This window comes from Cibotium barometz, chromosome 2, assembly GCF_041138505.1.
Source record: "Cibotium barometz isolate CiBa-2024 chromosome 2, ASM4113850v1, whole genome shotgun sequence".
Taxonomy (NCBI): Eukaryota; Viridiplantae; Streptophyta; class Polypodiopsida; order Cyatheales; family Cibotiaceae; genus Cibotium; species Cibotium barometz.
The window spans coordinates 19,860,327-19,881,544 of record NC_141047.1 but is presented as its reverse complement, the minus strand read 5'-3'; the positions used below and the strand labels follow the sequence as shown (position 1 = coordinate 19,881,544).

General features: G+C 44.5%; 1 protein-coding gene across 4 annotated transcripts in view; it reads left to right on the top strand.

Moving 5' to 3' along the window:
• LOC147640777 (Thioredoxin superfamily protein) overlaps positions 1-18,150 on the top strand; it is a 50,668-nt gene extending 32,518 nt beyond the window's left edge. For 2 of the 4 annotated variants that reach the window (XM_086815089.1, XM_086815083.1), the window contains exons 3-9: positions 14,690-14,770; positions 15,082-15,135; positions 15,231-15,299; positions 17,223-17,285; positions 17,369-17,451; positions 17,572-17,637; positions 17,736-18,150. In XM_086815089.1, coding sequence (XP_086671215.1) covers positions 14,690-14,770; positions 15,082-15,135; positions 15,231-15,299; positions 17,223-17,285; positions 17,369-17,451; positions 17,572-17,637; positions 17,736-17,769 — 450 coding nt within the window. In that variant the 3' untranslated portion in view covers positions 17,770-18,150. The remainder of the gene's footprint in view (positions 1-14,689; positions 14,771-15,081; positions 15,136-15,230; positions 15,300-17,222; positions 17,286-17,368; positions 17,452-17,571; positions 17,638-17,735) is intronic. The other 2 variants (XM_086815101.1, XM_086815094.1) reach the window with 1 other exon arrangement.
• Positions 18,151-21,218: the final 3,068 nt, after the last annotated feature.

Genomic DNA, 21,218 nt, shown 5'->3' with positions numbered 1-21,218 from the left:
AGGGGGTGCAGGCCTGACTCACCTCCCAACCATGACAGCCGTGGGCGAGCCCACAGTCTTGGCTGTCCCCACCGAGCCACGAGCTGAGCTAACTAGGTTGACGTACCGACCAATCTCCTCCTCGTGACGTCCCATACCGCCGCGAAGCTGCCCTCGCGGGCCTCGAGATTGCTGCCGGCCTCGGCTGCATAAAGCAGGTGCACGTCTGCACTAGATCCAGGCTCCAAGACCATAGAGCTCTCACAAACTCGCGACTCTCTATATCCAATAACTAACCTTGGCCACCCTTTTATAGGCTCTTGGCCGGTCATCGGGCGTCCACACTTGGGTGCCCGCCCGTCCATACTTGGGTGCCTGCCCGTTAGTATAACCCTAACTCAGCTCGTCAATCAGCCTGCCTAGTTCCAAGCTTCCCCAAGCCTCGAAACTAGTCTTGCATGCGTATAGCACACGGTAGTTACCCACTGTGCACATGACATACTCCCCTTCCTCTAAGAGCTCACTCCTGAGCTCACTAAAAAGCCAGGGTAATCTCTCTGAAGAGAAGTCAATGTCTCCCATGTAGCGTCCTCCTCAACACGATCCTTCCACTTGATCTTGTATTCCGTGATAAGCGTATGACGCAATCTTCTTTCACGAAATCCAAGAATCTTTTCAGGCTTGTGCGGAACATATGTCATGTCCTGGACATCTATGATTTCTTGAGGAGTAACTAACTGATCTGCTCCACCCAGTACTTCCTTAAGTCTACTGACATGAAATACAGGATGAACTTTCACATGAGAAGGCAAATCCAATTCATATGCAACTGAACCAATCCGTCGTGAAACACGAAATGGTCCACAGTATCTAAGGGATAATTTCGGAGATCTACCTATCCTCCGTAAAGTCTCGGAATCTTTCGGAACTCGCAAATACACCATCGTTCCTTCAGAGAACTCTCTGGGTGAACGATGTCTATTAGAATAAAACCTATCTCGGTCTTGAGCACTTCTAATAGATTCCTTTGCAACTTGTAACATTTCCTGCATATCTTGCAAAAAATTACGTGTTGCATCATGCTGAAGTCCTGAGAATCCTACTGTAACAGGTGATCTTGGTTGAAAACCATACATAAGCATGAAAGGACTAAACCCTGTACTCGTATGCTTAGTACTGTTATATGCAAATTCTAACATAGGAAGATAATCCTCCCATGAACTTTGTCTTTTGGATACATATGCTCGAAGCATATCCTCCAAAATCTGATTCACTCTTTCAGTCTGGCCATCGGATTGAGGATGATCTGAGGAACTCAAATTCAAAGTTGTTTCCAACTTCGCGAAAACAAGTTTCCAAAAATCACTCGTAGTCCCTATCACTGACTATGTCCTGCGGTAACCCGTACAGTCTAAACAATTGCTCGATAAACTGTCGGGCTAATTGCGTAGCTGTAATAGTCTTCCGGGTTGGTAAAAATCTAGCCATTTTTGTCAAGCGATCTACCACAACCCAAATAGAATCGTGGCCTTGATGTGTTCTTGGCAATCCGGTAATAAAATCCATGGAAATACTTTCCCATTTATTACCTGGGATTTGCAAAGGATGCAACAACCCAGCCTGTCTAAAGCGTTCAGCTTTATTTGCCTGACAAATCTGACACTTGAGAACATAATCTTCTACATATCCTTTCATCTTCGGCCAATAAAAAGTGTGTTTCACTAATGATAGTGTCATGTGTACCCCAGGGTGTCCAGCAGAAGGGGCGTCGTGACACTCCCTCAGAATCTTGGACCTAATGTCCGGGATCTGTGGTACACAAATTTTGTCATTACGGAATAGCAAACCATTCCGAATCATCCACTGGCCTCCTGCAGCCTGAATGGTAGACTGCTTAGTCACCGAGTCTTGGTCAATCAATGAGCTCCCGTCCTGGATCTTCTGCCAAAATGGACCAAAATAACTATTAGTCCTGCAAAGCCCTCTCAATGACTGAAATAAGTCAGTAGAAATCTCGGTGAATGACAAAGTATTCACCTCTCTAATCCGACTAAGCGCATCTGCAATATTATTCATGGACCCTTTCCGATAACGGATCTCAAAATCAAAATCTTGCATTAACTCTGCCCAACGAGCTTTCCTTCCTCTCAAATCATCCGCATCACACACATACTTGATTGACTGATGATCAGTCAATACCACAAACTTGGAGCCATATAAATAATGTCTCCAACCCTTGAGAGCATGAATCACAGCATAAAGCTCCTTCTCAAGGGTTGGCCAACGAGATTGAGTGTCGTCTAGCTTTTTACTTTCAAAAGCAACCGGTCTACCATCTTGAAATAAAGCAGCCCCGATAGCATAGTCACTGGCATTAGTTTCAAGAACATAAGGCCGACTAGGATCAGGCAATGCTAAGATAGGTGCTTCCTTGACTTTATCTTTCAAAAGTCTGAAGGCCATATCCAAATCGTTATTCCAAGTGATAGGCTGATTGGACTTACGTCCACGACCTTTCAATAAGTCGGTCATCGGTAGTGTGAGCTGAGAGTACTCCCGTGCAGATTTCCGAAGAAAGACAACAAAACCGAGAAAAGAACGAAGTTGTTTCACTGTTCGTGGTATAGGCCAGTCCAAAACCTTCTGAACTCGGTCATAGTCAATGCTCAATCCATCTCTAGTGATCTTGTGTCCCAAGTAAATGATGTCGGTCATAAAGAACTCACATTTATTGAACTTAGCATATAGTCGATTCTGTCTTAAAATAGATAAGACAATCGTGAGGTGTCTGACATGATCCTCAAGAGTACGGCTATATATCAAAATATCGTCCAAGAACACCACCACAAATTTTTTCAAATGTTCGCGAAAAAGATCGTTCATCATTTGCTGGAAAGTGGCTGGAGCATTGGTTAACCCAAAAGGTAATACGAGAAACTCGTAATGGCCATACCTAGTCCGAAAGGCGGTTCTTTCGACATGCCTTTCATGAATACGTATCTGGTGATAGCCAGTACGTAAATCTATCTTCGTGAAATATTTCGCTCTTGCTAACCGGTCAATTAGGTCATCGGATCTAGGGAGAGGATAACGGTTCTTAATTGTCAGCTTGTTCAATCTTTTGTAATCTATACACATTCTCCAAGTATTGTCCTTCTTTCTCCTAAGCAACACAGGTGCACCCCAAGGTGATTTACTTGGACGGATCTGGCCCATCCTCAAATAATCTTCGAGTTGTTTAGCCAACTCATCTTCCTCAGCTTGGCTCATCCTATAAGGTGGAATACTCACAAGATGAGCACCAGGGATCAAGTCAATACGATGATCTACTGCCCGTTCAGGTGGTAAATCCGATGGCAGTTCCTTAGGAAATACATCTTGAAACGAATCAAGTATCTTCTGTAATTCTTTGCTTTCAAACACACTTAATTCATTCACATCCATGGAAGGGATGAGAAAAGAAGAAAGTGGAATCAATATACAATGGAAAGCGGTATACAAAGAAGAATTCATTATATTTCCAAAATCAATTGTATTTACAAGAGGTCCCTGAGAGGGATGAATACAATCACCTAAAACACTATACTTGGTGTCCCTATGCTGAAAAGAAAAAATATGACTAGACCAATCTATCTGGACGTCAAGAGTCTTAAACCACTTAATCCCTAATAACAAGTCTACATTTTCCAGATGCATGACATAGCATTCCAGAGTATCTTTGTAGTCCTGAATCTGGATTGGAAGCATCTCCACTTTGCGATCCCAAACTTGTCTTTCCTCAGGTAGACGTACCTCATAGGTATGGTTGCTGAGTGTCGTGTCAAGACTCAATTTCTGCACAAGTTTGTAGTTAACAAAGTTATGCAAACTGCCAGGGTCTAAAAGAATGTGAATTTTATGGCCATTCACTTCTCCATAAACTCGGAGAAGATCATGCAAGCCAAATACCTTAGAATTGAACAGACAATCAGAACAAGTACTAGGGCGAGAAAGTACAGTAATTGACGTACCTGTCAAAGACAACTGGTTAGCTGCCTTTGGCTTGGGTCGTGCGTTTGACTTGGTACCCTTTTGCTTTGGGCACTCGAAACTGAAAGTGAACTTGCCACTTGTGTAGCCACGTGTCCACGATCTCCTTGGTTCGCTGCTTTTGCTCGCCCCCGAACGGTTCCAGAGTAATATTGGGGCCTAAAGCTGAAGCCAAGGTATCCATTCCCGAGAAAGTAGAGAGGGTACTGGTCAAGAGAGCGATGGAGTTCTGCAAAGCCTGCATCTGGGCTGCGATTTGTGCCTGACGTTCCGTCGAAGAAGCTTCGAGAGCTACTTTGAACTCTTGGAAATCTGATTTTGACACAAACTCGTCAAAAAGATCGGCATCAGTGCCTTCCGTAGCCGGCAAGCCTTCGCGTTCCACGAGGGGCTCCAACTCCGATTCTTGGGTCGACATCGTGAAGAGGGTACGTGGAGAGAAAATTCGATCTTTGCACAATGAAAGTGCGAGCGAACTTGAGAGCTTGAGAGCTTGAAAACTTGAGAACTTGAGAACTCGAGAGATGTGTGGCAAGAAGCCCACTAGAGGGGTTTATAAAGGTTTCCCAAAAGCCAAAAAAAACTCAAAAAGCTAGGCTTAGCTTTTGCTTTAGCTTTTGTGTTTTTTTTTGGTGAATAAATATATATATATATATATTTTTAATATATATATATATATGGATATATATATTCTCTTTTCTACCAAAAAAAAAACATCTTGAAACCTTTGAAACCCTTGAAACCATGGAGGATTCTTTTAAAACTTTGAAAGTTTTAAATTCTAAAAAAAACGAAAGCTAAGAAAAAAAAACGTGCTTTCCTTATGTTTTTTTTTCTCAATCTCCTGGATTAGCCTGACGATGAGCTGCCGGCGCATGCTTTTTCGCCGGCGGATGCTGACGTCGCCAGAAGAGACTACCGGCGCCTTCACGCGTGTCACCCACGTGGCTGTTGCCTGCGCTTTTGCGCCTCGCGAGCCTGATGTGTTACCTGCGCTGGCCGCCTACAGGGCCTAGCTGGGCTCCTGCGTAGGCCTGGGCTGGCCTCGCTGCCTGGCTTGGGCGCTGCCTGGCTGGCTAAGCAAGCCTGGCCGCATGCCTAGCGTAGGCCTGGGCTGGCTGCGCAGAGCTGGCCACGCAAGCCTGGCCGCCTGACTTGGCAGGCCTGGCCGCCTACAGCATCTACGTATACACGACCAACCGCACACGTCCAACGCTAACCAGCCAGCATACCCACGCGCCAACTCAATACACGATCCCGTTCTTCTCTCGCTCTCTCTCTCTTGTTCGAATCTGAAAAGCAAAAGTGCTTTTTCTCTTTTTTTTTTTTTGTTTCTCTCCCTGCAGTTTATGCGACTGCACATCATCTTTCCTCTTCTTTGCAAAAGCATTCAACCCTACTACACTACCATCTCCCATTAACGTGGGGTTCTTTGATGAAGAAAAAACACATACCAAATCTGAAAACTGCAGTATGCACAGAAAAAACAGCAAGTTTTTTTTAACACATACCGTTCTTCGACCTCTTCTTCTCTACCTACCGACTTGCTCATTCACGAGGTATGCTCTGATACCACTGTCAAATCCCCACGGATCCCCTCGTGATCGATCTTGGTTCGAAACTCGAATCCTGCAAACAAACGAACAACAAACAAGCAAGGGGGTGCAGGCCTGACTCACCTCCCAACCATGACAGCCGTGGGCAAGCCCACAGTCTTGGCTGTCTCCACCGAGCCACGAGCTGAGCTAACTAGGTTGACGTACCGACCAATCTCCTCCTCGTGACGTCCCATACCGCCGCGAAGCTGCCCTCGCGGGCCTCGAGATTGCTGCTGGCCTCGGATGCATAAAGCAGGTGCAGGTCTGCACTAGATCCAGGCTCCAAGACCATAGAGCTCTCACAAACTCGCGAGACTCTGTATATCCAATAACTAACCTTGGCCACCCTTTTATAGGCTCTTGGCCGGTCATCGGGCGTCCACACTTGGCCGCCCGCCCGTCCATACTTGGGTGCCTGCCCGTTAGTATATCTGATGGGGAGAAAACAGAATTAGGGTTTAGAGTTCATTCATGGGAGACATACACAGAGAAGCAAGGGAGAGAGAGAGAGAGAGAGTTGTGGGGATAAGTCAACTCATGAGGCATGAGTGTGTGACTCCCCTATCACACATGTATATTGCACTAGTACACATAGTGCACTTAGTACATTAAAAGTACTAAGTGTACTATGTACTATAACTTATGGGCTTGTACACACTATAAGGGTGGGCATAGTGCCTTTACCCCAACAACCTCCCACTTAAAGGCAAAGTGCCCTTAAGTAAAGAAAAAAAAAATCAGCATGTACATGATAATATACAAGGCCATATCAAGGCTGAAACTGGCCTCATCCAATGCCCATCAAGTGTCTGCAATGAGCAAACCGCTCCGGAGGCAAACTCTTCGTCAACAGGTCAGCCGGGTTGTCATCCGTGTGAATCTTAACAAGCTGAATTTGCTTGTTCTCTATCACCTCTCTGATGAAGTGATACTTCACATCCACATGCTTCGTCTTTGCATGAAAAACAGGGTTCTTTGCCAACTGAATGGCACTCTGACTGTCACAATGCAACAATGGAATATCCCCTGTATAACCCAAATCAACCACTAACCGAGATAGCCATAATGCCTTCTTGCAAGCCTCTGTGGCTGCAATATACTCGGCCTCTGTAGTAGATAAGGCAATGCACTTCTGCATCCTGGATATCCATGACACAGCACCTCCTGTGAATGTAAATACATAACCGGTAGTAGACTTCCGGTTATCTGGATGACCGGCATAATCCGAATCCGTGTAACCATGCACTAATGCATCCTGTTTGCCAAAGCAAATGCACATATCCTGTGTGCCCTTCAGGTATCTCATGACACCTTTCACTGCTTCCCAATGCTTCTTGCCAGGGTTGGCCATGTATCTAGAAACCACTCCCACTGCAAATGCAATGTCCGGCCTAGTAGCAACCATGGCATACATGAGACTGCCACAAGCTGAAGCATACGGAATCTTGGCCATATCAGCCCTGTCTCTATCTGACTGTGGGCTGTCCATAGCACTGAGTTTCACATATGGAGGCAAAGGAGTACTAGTCTTCTTCCCCCCGTCCATATTGAACCTCTGCAAGACTTTGCCAATGTATTCCTTCTGAGACAAATACAACACATGCTGATTTCTGTCCCGAAGTATCCGCATACCCAAGATGTGATTTGCATCACCCAAATCCGTCATATCAAAGGTTTCATGCAGTCTCTGCTTCAAAGCATCCATCTCTTTACGAGATTTCCCGGCAATCAACATATCATCAACATACAAGATGAGGATCAATAGACTGCCATCCAAAGCTTTCTTGGTGTACAAGCAGTGATCTATGTCACTTCTCCTGAATTTCTGAGATTTCATGAATGTATCAAATTTGTGATACCATTCTCTTGGTGCCTGTTTGAGTCCATAAAGACTCTTTTTCAGCTTGCATACAAGCTTCTCCTTTCCACTTACTGCATAACCCTCTGGCTGCTGCATATATATCTCCTCATGGAGATCACCGTGAAGAAAAGCAGTCTTCACATCCATCTGAATCAAGTCCAGATCATCATGCGCAACCAAAGCTAATACAGCTCTAAGTGTGGTCATTTTGACCACTGGAGAGAAGATCTCATCAAAGTCCACACCATATTCCTGCTTGAAGCCCTTAGCCACTAACCTGGCTTTGTATCTTGGCTTTGCATCTGGTGCAACTTTGAGCCTGTATACCCACTTGCATGGCAAAACCTTCTTGCCTGCAGGCAAATGCACCAACTTCCAAGTTCCATTTTTGTGCAGAGAATCCATCTCTGACTTCATGGCACGCTCCCATAGAGCCTTGTCTGCCCTCTGTAAAGCCTCTTTATAACATGAGGGCTCCCCACAGTCAGTAAGCATCAAATAGTCAACCCCTGGAACAAACCTGTCAGGGGCTCTGGAGGGTCTTGTGGACCTCTGTACCCAATGACCATCATTTGCAGGTTGCTGTCCAGCCTGCATATCACCCATTGGTGGCTCCTGTTCCATGCCATAAGGCTGAAAAATCATGCCCGGTATCTCCTCTAACTGTGGTATATCCATAGGGATATCTTCTGCCATCTCTGGCTGTCCATTTGGACCATTTTCAGCACCATTTAAGGGCTGGTTTTCCTGCTGTAATGGCTGATTTACAGCCCTTTGTTGTTGTCCATGATGTCCATCATCATCAAAGATGACTCTGCCAGGCTCCCGTTGCCTTGCAGGCTCTTTATACATGCATGTTTCATCAAAAATGACATCATTGCTGCGTATGATCTTTCTATTCATGGGATCCCAAAGTCTATACCCCATTTCACCTCTGTCACCATATCCTAGGAATATGCATTTGTGAGACTTAGGATCAAGTTTGGTGCACATTTCCCTGCGTATGTGCACGTACGCAACGCAACCAAACACTCTCAAGTGCTTGTATGACGGAGGCTTCCCTGTCCATACTTCCTCTGGCACTTTCCCACCAAGCCTCGTATTAGGTGACCTGTTTATAAGGTGAACGGCTGTCATAACAGCTTCAGCCCAAAAACCATGAGGTAATGCAGCATGTGACAACATAGAACGGACCTTCTCCTGTATGGTCCTGTTCATCCTCTCTGCTGTCCCGTTTTGTGGAGGATCATAAGGAGTAGAGAGCTCCCTCTTGATGCCTTTAGCATCACAAAAGTCCTGAAACTGTTTGGACATATACTCTCCACCATTGTCGGAACGCAAAGCCTTCAGTGTTTTGCCAGTTTGATTCTCAACAAGAGCAACAAACTTCTCAAACACTGAGAATGTATCACTCTTCAAACGAAGAGGATAAACCCACACCTTGCGTGTGGCATCATCTATAAAAGACACAAAGTATTTTGCCCCTCCCAAAGAAAGCTGAGGCATCTCACATACATCTGTATGCACAAGCTCTAACTGAGCATCTTTCTGTCCAAGAGCTTTCTTGTGGGGGCACTGTAGTTGCCTACCATATATACAATGCTCACAAAATTGAAAACTTGAAAACTTTAGAGAAGGCAAGAAACCCAAACGAGACAATTGCTCCATTCCTTTGACACTCATGTGTCCCAACCGGCTATGCCACATAGAGATTTCCGGCAGCTCGGTTGCATGTACATTAGCATGGTGACAAACACCTGCATGCATAAAGTAAAGAGTGTCCACCTTAGAGCCTCTGGCAACAACCAGTGAGCCCTTACTAATTTTCCACTTTCCACTACCAAATGTGGTAACATAATCAGCATCATCAAGCTGTCCAGTAGAAAGCAGATTCTTCTTGATCTCAGGCACATGCCTGACATCATGGAGCATAAGCTGTGAGCCATCTGAAAATACAAGCCTCACATCACCTCTGCCAAGTATCTTGCATGCATGGTTATCACCCAAATAAACCACTCCTTCATTGCCAGCAGTGTACCTGACAAACAAGTCTCTGCAACCTGTGACATGAAAGGAGGCACCTGAATCAATGATCCATGAGTGCATACCATGACCACCTGTAAGAAGTGAATGGGTATCAAGTGAAGACGTAAAGAGGACCTCATCCTCACTGCCACCTGCATGTGACACATTGATTTCTTCAATCTTGACTCCACTTTTGCCCTTTGGCTTTACATCTTTGGCTTCATCTTTCTCTTTGTCTTTGCCTTTTCCCTTTTCTTTTTGATCATTTTTCCATTTGTAGCATTGCTTTTTAATGTGTCCCTTCTTGCCACAATAATGGCATTCCAAATCCTTTTTGGAGCGAGACTTGCTCCTTCCCCTTTCTTGGCTTTTCCCCCTTTGCTGGGATCTCCCACGTGCATTCATTGCATTGGACTTTCCAACAGAGTTGTTCTTCCTGTTCATCTCTTCTTGAAGAAGAGCACCCTCAACATCTGCATATGATAGCATAGCATGCGAATTACTAGTGGCTGTCCTGAATGTGTCCCAACTCTCTGGCAAAGTGCATAACAAAAAAGTGGCTTTGAACTCATCGTCCATTGCCAACTTTTGATTAATGACCTGGCTGACAATACCATTAAACTCATTTAGATGGGCTGTCATAGATGCCCCTTCCTTCATCTGAAGACCTATGAGTTTCTTCAACCAATACACTTTGCTTGAGGCACTTTGTTGGGCATACAAGTCCTGCAATCTCTGCCACATTCCCCAAGCTGTCTTCTCTTCACGAATGCTGAAAAGTAATGAGTCTGACACAGACAACATGATAGTAGATCTTGCCAGCTCATCCATGTCTTCCCACTCTTCAGCAGTAAGAGAAGCGGGCATCACACCCCTTTCTTTGATAGGCTTGTGCTGCTTTTTCTGAAGCAACACATTGTAGCATTGGGTTTGCCAAATATCATAATTCTGCGAGCCTTCAAGCTTCTTGATGTGAAGCAATGAAGAGCTCTCACCTGTGGTTGCCATAGCAAAATGCAACCTATCAATGCCTGACTCCCTGCAAATGTGCAAACACTGCACCCAAGATGTGCAAACACTGCACCCAGAGCACACAAAGTGCTCACAAATGTTCTCCCAAGCTTTATCTCCCACTGCGGAAGCAAGAATGCAACTTTTCTCCCACTTTATGTGATGAAAACACCAAAATCTGGTTGCTGCAGATTTTGGACAGCACCTCAAATGTGCTCTTTTGCCCTTCCAAAGTACTGAACAGCAGTACCAAGTGCTCACCAATGATGTACCAAACCTGTCCCGGCAAGTTCAGCAGCTGAAATTGAACCTTTTGGTCACTCAAAACAATGTACAGCCATGCCAAAACATGCACAAAGCTGTGCCAAATCTGTACCAGCAGGTACAGTAGCAATAAATGCTCTCCTGGCTGTCCAAATGAGTGAAAATCAGACTTTTACAGTCCCGAACACTGCATACAACAGTCCCGAACAGAAATTGGGCAAAAGCCCCTTGACTGCAAGCTGATTTTTGAGGATTCAAGGCATAAATGTCTTGCTTGCTGCTTTGCCAAGCTCAACAAGCATGAAAACTTGAAAAGCCCCTTGATTTAAGATCAATTTCTGATCATACATGGTACATTGACGCACATGAAGGCATCCAGAGTGTTCACGATGCTTCCCCTTGGCCACATATACATCAAATACATGAAAGCCCCTTGATTTACAGGCACATTGAGTGCTTGTAAGGCATCAACACATTATCCACAGCATCAAATGCGATTGCCTGCATGCAAATCAACCAAATCGGCACAAAAGCCCCTTGATTTGCACTGCAATTTGCTGCAATTTTGCCCAAATGTGCGATTTTTCACATCATACAGCATGTATGAGTGCTTAATTGCACAATTACATCAAAAGCCCCAAATTTCGACATCCAATTTCCTGCAAATTGATCCTGATTTGACCAATTTCCTGCAAATTTATCCTGATTGTGACCAATGTCACCTAATTTTGCCAATTTTGCTCAAAAATTGAGCAATTGGGCACCTGTACCTGCTCAATTGCTTGAATTGATAAGAAATTCGCAAAATTGAAGCAAAAAATACCTCTGAAATTTTTGATTTTTCTGAGTTTCTTGACTTGCAGGTTGAGACGGAGGCGGTGGTGGCGGCGACTTCGATGCTGGGTAGTTTCTGAAGCAGCTGGGCAGCCCCACTTGGCTGTGGGCAGCCAGTTGTGCTGGTTGGGCAGCCTGGGCAGCCACGTAGGCTGGCTGCGTGGGTTGTCCTGGGCAGCCAAGGTCAAGGGCGAAGGGCCTAAGGAGGGGGCTACGCTTCCGGCGACTTCGCTCGCTGCTCACGCTGAAGGGCCACCCGCTTCGCTTGGTTCACTCGCTACTGAGCGCCAACGCCTGCCTTTGACGCCTACTGTTGCTTTCGCCTAGCTTCGCCTAGCGCATCTACGCTCGCTTCAGTGGTTAACACGCCTTTCGTCACTCGCTCGCCTCCACGCTTGACGCCACGCTTTGTGCTGCTGCCTTCGCATGCGTATTTTGCCTGCGCCGTGTATTCGCCTAGCGCCTTCTATGCCCAGCGTATGGCTGAGTTCGCCCAGTCTATATGACGGGCTCCGCTCAGCGCTAATACGCTTTGTGTGTCCAATGTGGAAGGTGCTCTTCTCAACACCTACAGGCTCCGAATGAACCAGGCAAACCTCCCTCTAGCTCTGATACCAGTTGATGGGGAGAAAACAGAATTAGGGTTTAGAGTTCATTCATGGGAGACATACACAGAGAAGCAAGGGAGAGAGAGAGAGAGAGAGTTGTGGGGATAAGTCAACTCATGAGGCATGAGTGTGTGACTCCCCTATCACACATGTATATTGCACTAGTACACATAGTGCACTTAGTACATTAAAAGTACTAAGTGTACTATGTACTATAACTTATGGGCTTGTACACACTATAAGGGTGGGCATAGTGCCTTTACCCCAACAATATCCCTAACTCAGCTCGTCAATCAGCCTGCCTAGTTCCAAACTTCCCCAAGCCTCGAAACTAGTCTTGCATGCGTATAGCACACGGTAGATACCCACTGTGCACATAACAGGGAGTGACTCAGTTCGGGGAGGAGATCCGGACACGAGGAGATCTACTTCAGGCCCAGGAGCAGTTTTTTGGAGCAGTAAGAGGCAGTCATCTTTTGCCTTGTCGAGCACAGAGGCAGAGTACCGGGCTGCTTGTGATGCTGCTTGTGAGGTGGTGAGGATGCAGAGGTTGCATTGCAGGTTTGGGCTTCCACTGGAGGAACCCATGGTCATCCAGAGGCACTTTGTTCGTGAACAGATCGTTGTTGCTGATGACATCTTGCTAGAGTTCTGTTCGACGGAGGACAGTACGGTGGACCTCTTCACGAAGTTGCTCTCTCAGGATTTGCTCAGGTGGCACCCCAGCTCCCTGTGGTTGGTTTCACGGCCAGGAGCTGAGAGGGGGTGTTAGAAGTCATCTCCTATCCAGTTTTATACACCAGGGCCTTTGTTGTGGGTGTGCCCGCCCTTATGAGGTGTTTTATCATTTTTCCCCACTCTCCGCATTTTTCGCTTATTTTTTCCATTTTTTCTGTGGCTTGGGAGGCAGCCCTAAGTTGGCAGGAGGATCTATTTGCTGGCCGACTACATCTGGATGTGTGTACTGGAGCTGGCCGACTGTACTTGACCAGTCGTGGACCCTCAGTGCTGGCCGACTGGCTGCATGCTGCTGGCCGACTTGATGCAGTCGTGGAGTGCCCTTTTCAGCAGGGCGACTGCTCATATGGGGGCATATAAATAGGCCCCCAGCCCCCATACCACTTGTGTATCATACCCGGGATTTTCTTGTGTATATAGAGCAGACTCCAGAGTTACACGCCTACATCTCTCTCTCTCTTGTGCTGTTTTTATTCTGCATGCGTTTTGCTCGTGTGTTCCCAGATCTGGTCATCATCTCCGTTGCGTATTTTGACAACCTCTGGCCCCTTCTACATGCTAGATGCTGGAGCTACTTCTTCAAATGATTGAATGCGCTGAATATGCTGAATGAAGGATGCAAAACACTGACTTATGTTTATATGCATGCTGAGGTTGCTGGTCGGCCAGTACTACTTCTTCAAATGATTGAATGCGCTGAATATGCTGAATGAAGGATGCAAAACACTGACTTATGTTTATATGCATGCTGAGGTTGCTGGTCGGCCAGTACTAAATGCTCTCGGCCTGCTCTGGACATGGAATATTCATGAAATTATGCTATAAATGCTGCGGTTGCTTTATTGTCTTGCCCACACCTGCTGGCCACTGTTTAGCATCTGGCCGCCTGCAGCTAGGGACCCCTGCTGGCTGCCGACTGAGGTTTGGGGGCTGCCGACTAGGTCCTGATGCCCTCCAACGGTGTTGGTGCTGATGCTGATGCTACTGCTAATGATGATGATGCTTATGCTATGCCTTAATTGCTGTCCTAATTGTTGTCGTAATCAGGGATTATTTTGTTCATGCTGGAGATTAGCCAGGTGTGCATGTGAACCGAACCAGGTCACTATACCATCCATGATGGTTAGTTATTTATAAGAACCGGCTGTGTATACTAAGGGAAAAACAACAGGCACTTCTTCATGATGCCCATGACTCTCTCGTCAGTGGTCATCGAGGTATCATCAACAGTACATTGGAGAAGCTAGAGTGACCATTCTATTGGCCTAAAATGAGACACAATGTCTATCAACATGTCCAAGCATGCTGGATATGCCAGAAAGTGAAGGTTCCTCATACGAAACAGGCAGGGTTGCTTCAATCTTTACCGGTTCCTGAAGGCCCTTTCCTTGAGAAAAAGATGATTGTTGTTTCCTAACATAACTTGACACAAACAGTTTTGTATTCCTGAGCCAAAGCTAGAGCTTCATCAAATATGGGAGGCTTAAAACGGTTCTCATTACACGCGAGTCCTAGTCTCAAGTTCAAAATGGTTCATGCTGGCTTTGTTATGTCTGTAGTAGCTGATCTTTCTTCACTCTTTTGGGATATTGTTAGTCATCCTTCACGGTGTTGTAGCTGTCTGCACTCATTATTCAGCTTTTGGATGTACAGTAGCAGAAGATAGGGCCTGCTTTTTGGGCATGGAACAAAAAAAAGATGCACAAATTGATCTTTTGCAACTTTTGTTTGGATCTATGCAGGTCATGTTTATTTGCAACCATTGCCCTTTTGTGGTGCATCTAAAGGCTGATCTTGTGAAACTGGCGAGTGCATATATTCCAGTAGGGACACTTCCATGTTCACCAACTGATGCGGGTGTGCAGTGCTCTTGGTTTTGTGTGCTAAGAATGACTGTATCATTACTGCGTGTAAAGATTGAAAGCTTTGTCTTCCGTTGCTGCTATGGTGTGGGGTGTTGTAAGCAAAGTGTTGTGGTCATTGACATCTGTTGCTTTTTCCTCTTAATGTACTCCTTCATGTATGACAGAAAGTGTGTGGGGTGTTGTAAGCAAAGTGTTGTGGTCATTGAAGTCTGTTGCATTTATCTCTTAACGTACTAACTGATGGATGCTGTCCCTTTCATGTATGACAGAAAGGGCTCGCTGTTGTGGCAATCTCCTCAAACTCAATCAAGACTCATCCACAGGTACGCCACTTTGACCTATGGTTTTGGCCCGCTATTTCTGCATGTGTTTCGGTATCAGAGACAAGCTGATGAAGTTGATATTGCTGCTTGAGCAGGATGGGCCTGAGTTCATGGCTGAAGAAGCAAAAGCACTGGGCTACCCGTTTCCTTATTTATATGATGAGGTTTTGTTTCTCTCTTCCATTCCCCTGTGTGATGCAAGAATTTACAGTGGCTAGTAAGCTTGTGAACGCTCTTGCTGTGCCTGTGCTCTTCCTCTTCACAGTTTTCTTCTTGTCCCAGTTGTTTGCTTTTCCTTTGCCTGGTTGTTACTCCTCTTAGCTGCCCATGACGACGGGAATGGTCGTGGGTTGACCATTCCCCCAGCTGGTGGAAAATGGATCTCACAGCTGACGTGGCTCCCTATTCTCGAGGGGGGATGCTCCCCAAAATTATTTTGGTATTGTTCATTGGCCCCACTTCAAACACGAGAAAATGTCTAGATGATTTCAAAGAGATTCTTTATGGCTATCAACCATGGGTTCCTTTTAACAACGTTGGCTTGCCAGGAGCCCTTTTTTTGACTGTCTTTAGCAAATTAGAGTGTTGTGGGTGCATCTGTCATGTGCATGCACATGTACATGCTAATCCCAGGGCTAACCCCTTAAGGGCAGCAGAAAAAAGACTTGATTCAGGAGCTTCAGCATCTGTAAAAAGGCATGAAGCCTTAGTGGTGGGATTCCTGTTGGCCAGCAGATAAGAGGCTTATCAGAGGATGTTGGCAGCATGGGATTATTTTGTGTCCAAGGACCTGGCCAACAGCAGGTTGGCCCATAGAGTAGGATTAGACTAGGTGTTACTACCTTTTCAAGGGCAGCCTATGGCTTGCCAAGAGTTGTACCCTTTTTGTACATTATGAATATACTGAAAATATAGCTCTCTCTCTCTCTCTCTCTCTCTCTCTCTCTCTCTCTTCTCTCCATCTTTTGTTTGCGTTTTGCATCTATGGGTTCTTGAAAGGTGTTTAGGGCTGAAAGAAGACTCCCATGTGACATTTGGTATTAGAGCATCAGGCTCAACAATGCTAAACACTGATGGTGTCCTAGATGAAGGTGCACAGTCCAAGGGGAGTAACACAAGACATGGAAGAAGTTCCTTGGAGGGTGGTTGGTGGTGTTCCGCAAGACCAAACCGGAATGGCAGCCCTGTGAGTCGGATGCCACTTGGGGCATACCAAGAAAGGTTTTTAGGAAAACGGTTCCAAGGGATGATGATCATCCAAGGGGTGGAGTGAGAGCGCTAGACTCGATACTTAGGAAAATAAGACCAAAGAAAGTGTTCAGGGACAGGGCAAGAAAGCAAGGGGACAAAGTGGAACAGATGCACAGATCTTCATCAGATTTGGAGTGGAGTCAACTGTTAGAGACAGAGGGCAGGATTTCTAGTGAAAAGGGTGCCAGGAAGGGAAGGATGACAAGTTGGGGAGTCCATGAGGAGACAAGGGGATGATGACAATCATCCAGTTTTAATCTGGTCATCAAGTTCAGTAGAACGGGATGTCATGTGCATGCAACCCACATCAAAGGCCCATAAAAATAGGGCAGTGCTACAAGCAGCCGAACAGGCCGTTAGATACTCCGCCTCAGTCGATGAAAGCGCCACCGTAGGCTGCTTTTTACTCGTCCATGAAATTGCTCCAGAGCCAAGAGTAAAGCAATACCCTATAATAGTAGACCGTCGGGTATCTGCATCTCGAGCCCATTCGGAGTCGCTCCAGCCACGTAAAGTGACCCCCTCTCCATAGAAAATACCAAAATCCATGGACAGCGTCAGACTGCTGCCTGCGGGGACACACCTCTACCTCCTGAAGCCACCTTAAATTGATGTATGAGTATATATGTCAACATTATGGTTTAGAGTCAACTGTTTAGTTGATGCTGCTTATAAAGATTGCTTTGATTGCATTCACATGTGATGTGTTCATTCAAATTGATTTGGGGCATGCAAGCTTTTCTCCAGGGGTATGCTCCACTTCATCTTGGGAACTTCTTTTGGGGCAAAAAAATGTGCAGAGTTATGTTGAATTACCTTTTGCATGGTCATTGCAGATGCAGGAGACTGCAAAAGCATATGGTGCAGCATGCACGCCAGACTTTTTCCTTTTCAAGAAGGTATCTGAAAGGTTTCATATGGGCTCCAGGATCTACTTAGTGTATTACATAATCTAATCATAACTGGCTACTTGTTTCTGAAGGATGGAAGGCGACCATTTGAGCTTGCCTATCATGGACAGTTTGATGATTCAAGGCCAGGCAACAACCGCTCCATCACTGGCAGGTTTGATCTATGTTTTTTTTTTCCGGCTTGCTGCATTGTCCTAGATAGTATAATTTTTCCTGAAAGGCTGTCGGGTAATGCTGGAATTGCAATCTCTTTGCATGTACCCTTTTGTTACAGGGACATAAGGAATGCCTTAGATTGTGTGCTTTCTGGGAGGCCAGTAAGCACAGTGCAGAGGCCAAGGTAAGCTTCAAAACATGCTTAATCAGCTGCATTTCAGCACATGTATATGCAAGTGTTTGGATTGGAGCTTTTACATTGCACGTTTCGGTTATCCACAGCCTTGGATGCAGCATAAAGTGGCACCCACAGTAATGGATTCAAAATATTCAGGTGGTCCTTGCGACCATCATCACAGAATAACAAAGATGTTGCTCAGAGTGGTTACTGCCAGAAGATGCTGGACCAGGTGGTGGGAAGAACATCAGTAGCATGGGTAAAAAACTGTTATTATTATTCAGGCTAACAGCTTGGTACTTGAATATATTTTGCTGAAGTCTGGCCAATAAAGAAATCAAAGGCCTCTCATATTGAAGGCTCATAGTGGTGGACTACATTGACACAGCTAATCTTGTTGTTAACACCAGATTTATTGAGTTGAAGGATGTCTGTGTAGCACAATGAGCAAGCTGTTGTAGACAGACATAAGGTTCAGTAATGTATTTGCAATTAAAAGAAGAGGGATTTAAAAATACATTTTTTGGCCTGCCTGGTGAACTGAACACCTGAGTGTCATTCGTGGTAACACCCTTGCTTGCCAACGTGCAGATACAGGGTTTGAACTGGCACCTACAAAAATATAGTTAGTTACAAAAAAGGAAGCTAGTGAAAAATATAAACTTTAATTTGAACACTTCTTTTGCACTGTGATTATGCAGAAGGTAGCAGTTTATATTCAAGACAGGCCTCTAGGTCAACGTGAATCTCTCTCTCTCTCTCTCTCTCTCTCTCTCTCTCTCTCTCTCACAGGCCTTGGCTTCTCCTTGAACCAACCCCACACAAGGCAAACGGATTTGGTCATGCTTCGCTAACCAAAGCCAGAGATTATGCCTATGCATGCTGACACTGACTCAACCAAGGCTCTAAAATTGGTGAATACGTTTGCTATTGTTGACTTTGTAAGGCTCAGCACATACGATGTCATTTCTTAGACGCCCTTTTAATGATGTTAATCCACATGACCGGGAAAGAGATGACATCTACATCTGCTGGAAGGATAGTACCATAAAGGTGTATCCAAAGAACTAATCCTATAGAGATGTGACCAAGATGTGACTCAAGGCATATGATATAATAGCACGCTCCAAGAGAAACACAAAACAACCAAGGACATCACAATTCGTGCCGTCTCCACTTCACCACCAATACCCAAGGGTAAACTTTGAGGAGTATGGGTTCCAAAAGTCGATAGCTCCTCTTGCCAAAGTCTTAGAATTTGCAATAGCAAAAGAGATGGACTCCACCATTAGATTTGGTAAAATTCAAGACATAGCCTCAACATTGACGACCCCTTGTGTGTGAATTGACAAGATCAAACCTCTAAAGAGGACATAGAAGAGCTAGTTACATGGGACTGGAATCATACACACCACAAAACCATGCGTTGTCATGTTGTGCATCATAGAATGTGGGCTACAATTCTTACGTCAATCTAAATATCAGGAGTTCTGAATGTTGACCTCCCATGGATGTTGAAATCAATCAATCACTCTTTCTCTCTCTCTCTCTCTCTCTCTCTCTCTCTCACACACACACACACACACACAAAATTTTCAAAATTGGAAAAAACTGGATCTCAAATTTTTCTAAAGCTAAAGTAAACAAAATAGTGCAAGAAAAGTCATACATACACATTTAGTATAACATCATTATCTATTTTTACTAGTCCAAGATCATTGACTATGCATTGAAAGTAGAAGGGTGATCGTGTTAAAGAATAGGTTAGTTAAGTCTTGGAGGAGAATGTTAAAGTCTGGTTTTGTAAGGAAAGAAACAAGGGTCTTTAAATAAGAAATTGGGTTGTTGTTAGCTCTACACTTTGAAAAAAAAAAAATACATTTTGATAGCTACTACATGATACCATGTACAAGGAACTTTTGATTCATCATGTGGGGAAGCAATGCCCAAGGTATAGCTATAAGAGGAGTGTAGGAGAAGATGTTGACTCTCCATATTAAACCAAGCGTTCTAATATCTAAATTTAAATATTCAAGAAAAATAAAATAAAATGCATTTTTGTGGAATAAAGTATGTATATTGAGAGAAAATATATACTAACATTTGGAAGATCAAGGCTACATTAAAAGAGCTAGGCACCCAAATGATTAATAAAGGCTATACACACACACTATAGCAAAGAAAGGCATATGAGCCTTATCTTTTAAAAAATGCTTATTTTTAGTACATCCCTTATTTTATCTCACTTGCACATTTTTTTTTAGTGCATTCCTTAGTGTTAATCCTTGATAAGTTGATTCACACATACGACCCTGTAATTCGGGACCATTCACATACAATGACTCTTGAATGATTAACCACACTTGATCTCATGCATGCGTGGATTAACTTGCCTGACAAGGTGTTCATCTCCTTTGAGCCCAACTCTGGCTGCATGACAATGCTTTCTTTCTGGTAAGCCAGCTCTATCTGGCTATTGTTTTATGACCTTGCACATTATTGTGGGAGCCGACGAAGGCGTGTTATGGTTCTGCAGATGCGTGGTGAGGTGCGGTTATGGTGTTTTGGAAGCTTCCTTCAAGCTCTACCTATATAAATGGAGCAAGGTGAGTGCTTAGACACTCACTTAGCTCGTGTATTGTATTCTTGTGGTTGTTTGCCATGTCTCTTGTGCTAGCATCAGCCGGGAGTTCCTCCTCTCAGGTAACTCTTATTGATCTACGTCGCATGATGGTTGAATCCTTTTATAATTAGAGATGGTAACTCTGTGCTTAGTACAGACTTATGGGTTAATGACTGTATGGAAACTGTATTGTGCTATGTCCATACGCCTGTGTATGACTTGTATTGCGTGATTGGATGATGAATCCTACACGGCATTCCGATAAGGAAATTGGCAAATATATTGACGTAATAATCTTTAAGATTATTGATAGATTGATGGATGTCTCTCTCTCTCTCTCTCTCTCTCTCTCTCTCTCTCTCTCTCGTGCGCGCGCACACGCACACACACACACACACACACACACACATATGTAATACACAAATAGTTACCCTTGCCTTTTTCTATCTATTTGGTATGAAACGTAGCTAGGACAGTGTGAGAAAAATAGAGAGACCATAAGTTTTGTGTTGTTTGGTGTTTGTGTGTGTGATTGTGTAGAGGCAAGCACAAGGACGTTGGTGGTTTCTAATACCGTTCTCTCTTCACCTTGAGGTTAGTGTTATTGTTTTCCTTTTTCTTTCTATATGTTTGTGTATTTGCAATTAATATGTGATGCATAGATAAAGAGATTTTTGGTTAGCTGAGAGAGAGAGAGAGAGAGAGAGAGAGAGAGAGAGAGAGAGAGAGAGAGAGAGAGAGGATACTGCACATTAAAATACTTTCTATATCTCTTTCTATCTCATCAAGTGGTTTAATGTTGATAATTTGTATTTAAATGTGAATGTCTAATACTTTAGTGTGTGCACATAAATACAGTTTAAGCTAGAAACTCTTCGTTTATTAGACCATTGCCATAAAGATTGTAGAGAGTGTTCTAGAGAGAGAATATATGAGTATGAGAGAATATACAGACTATAGTAGC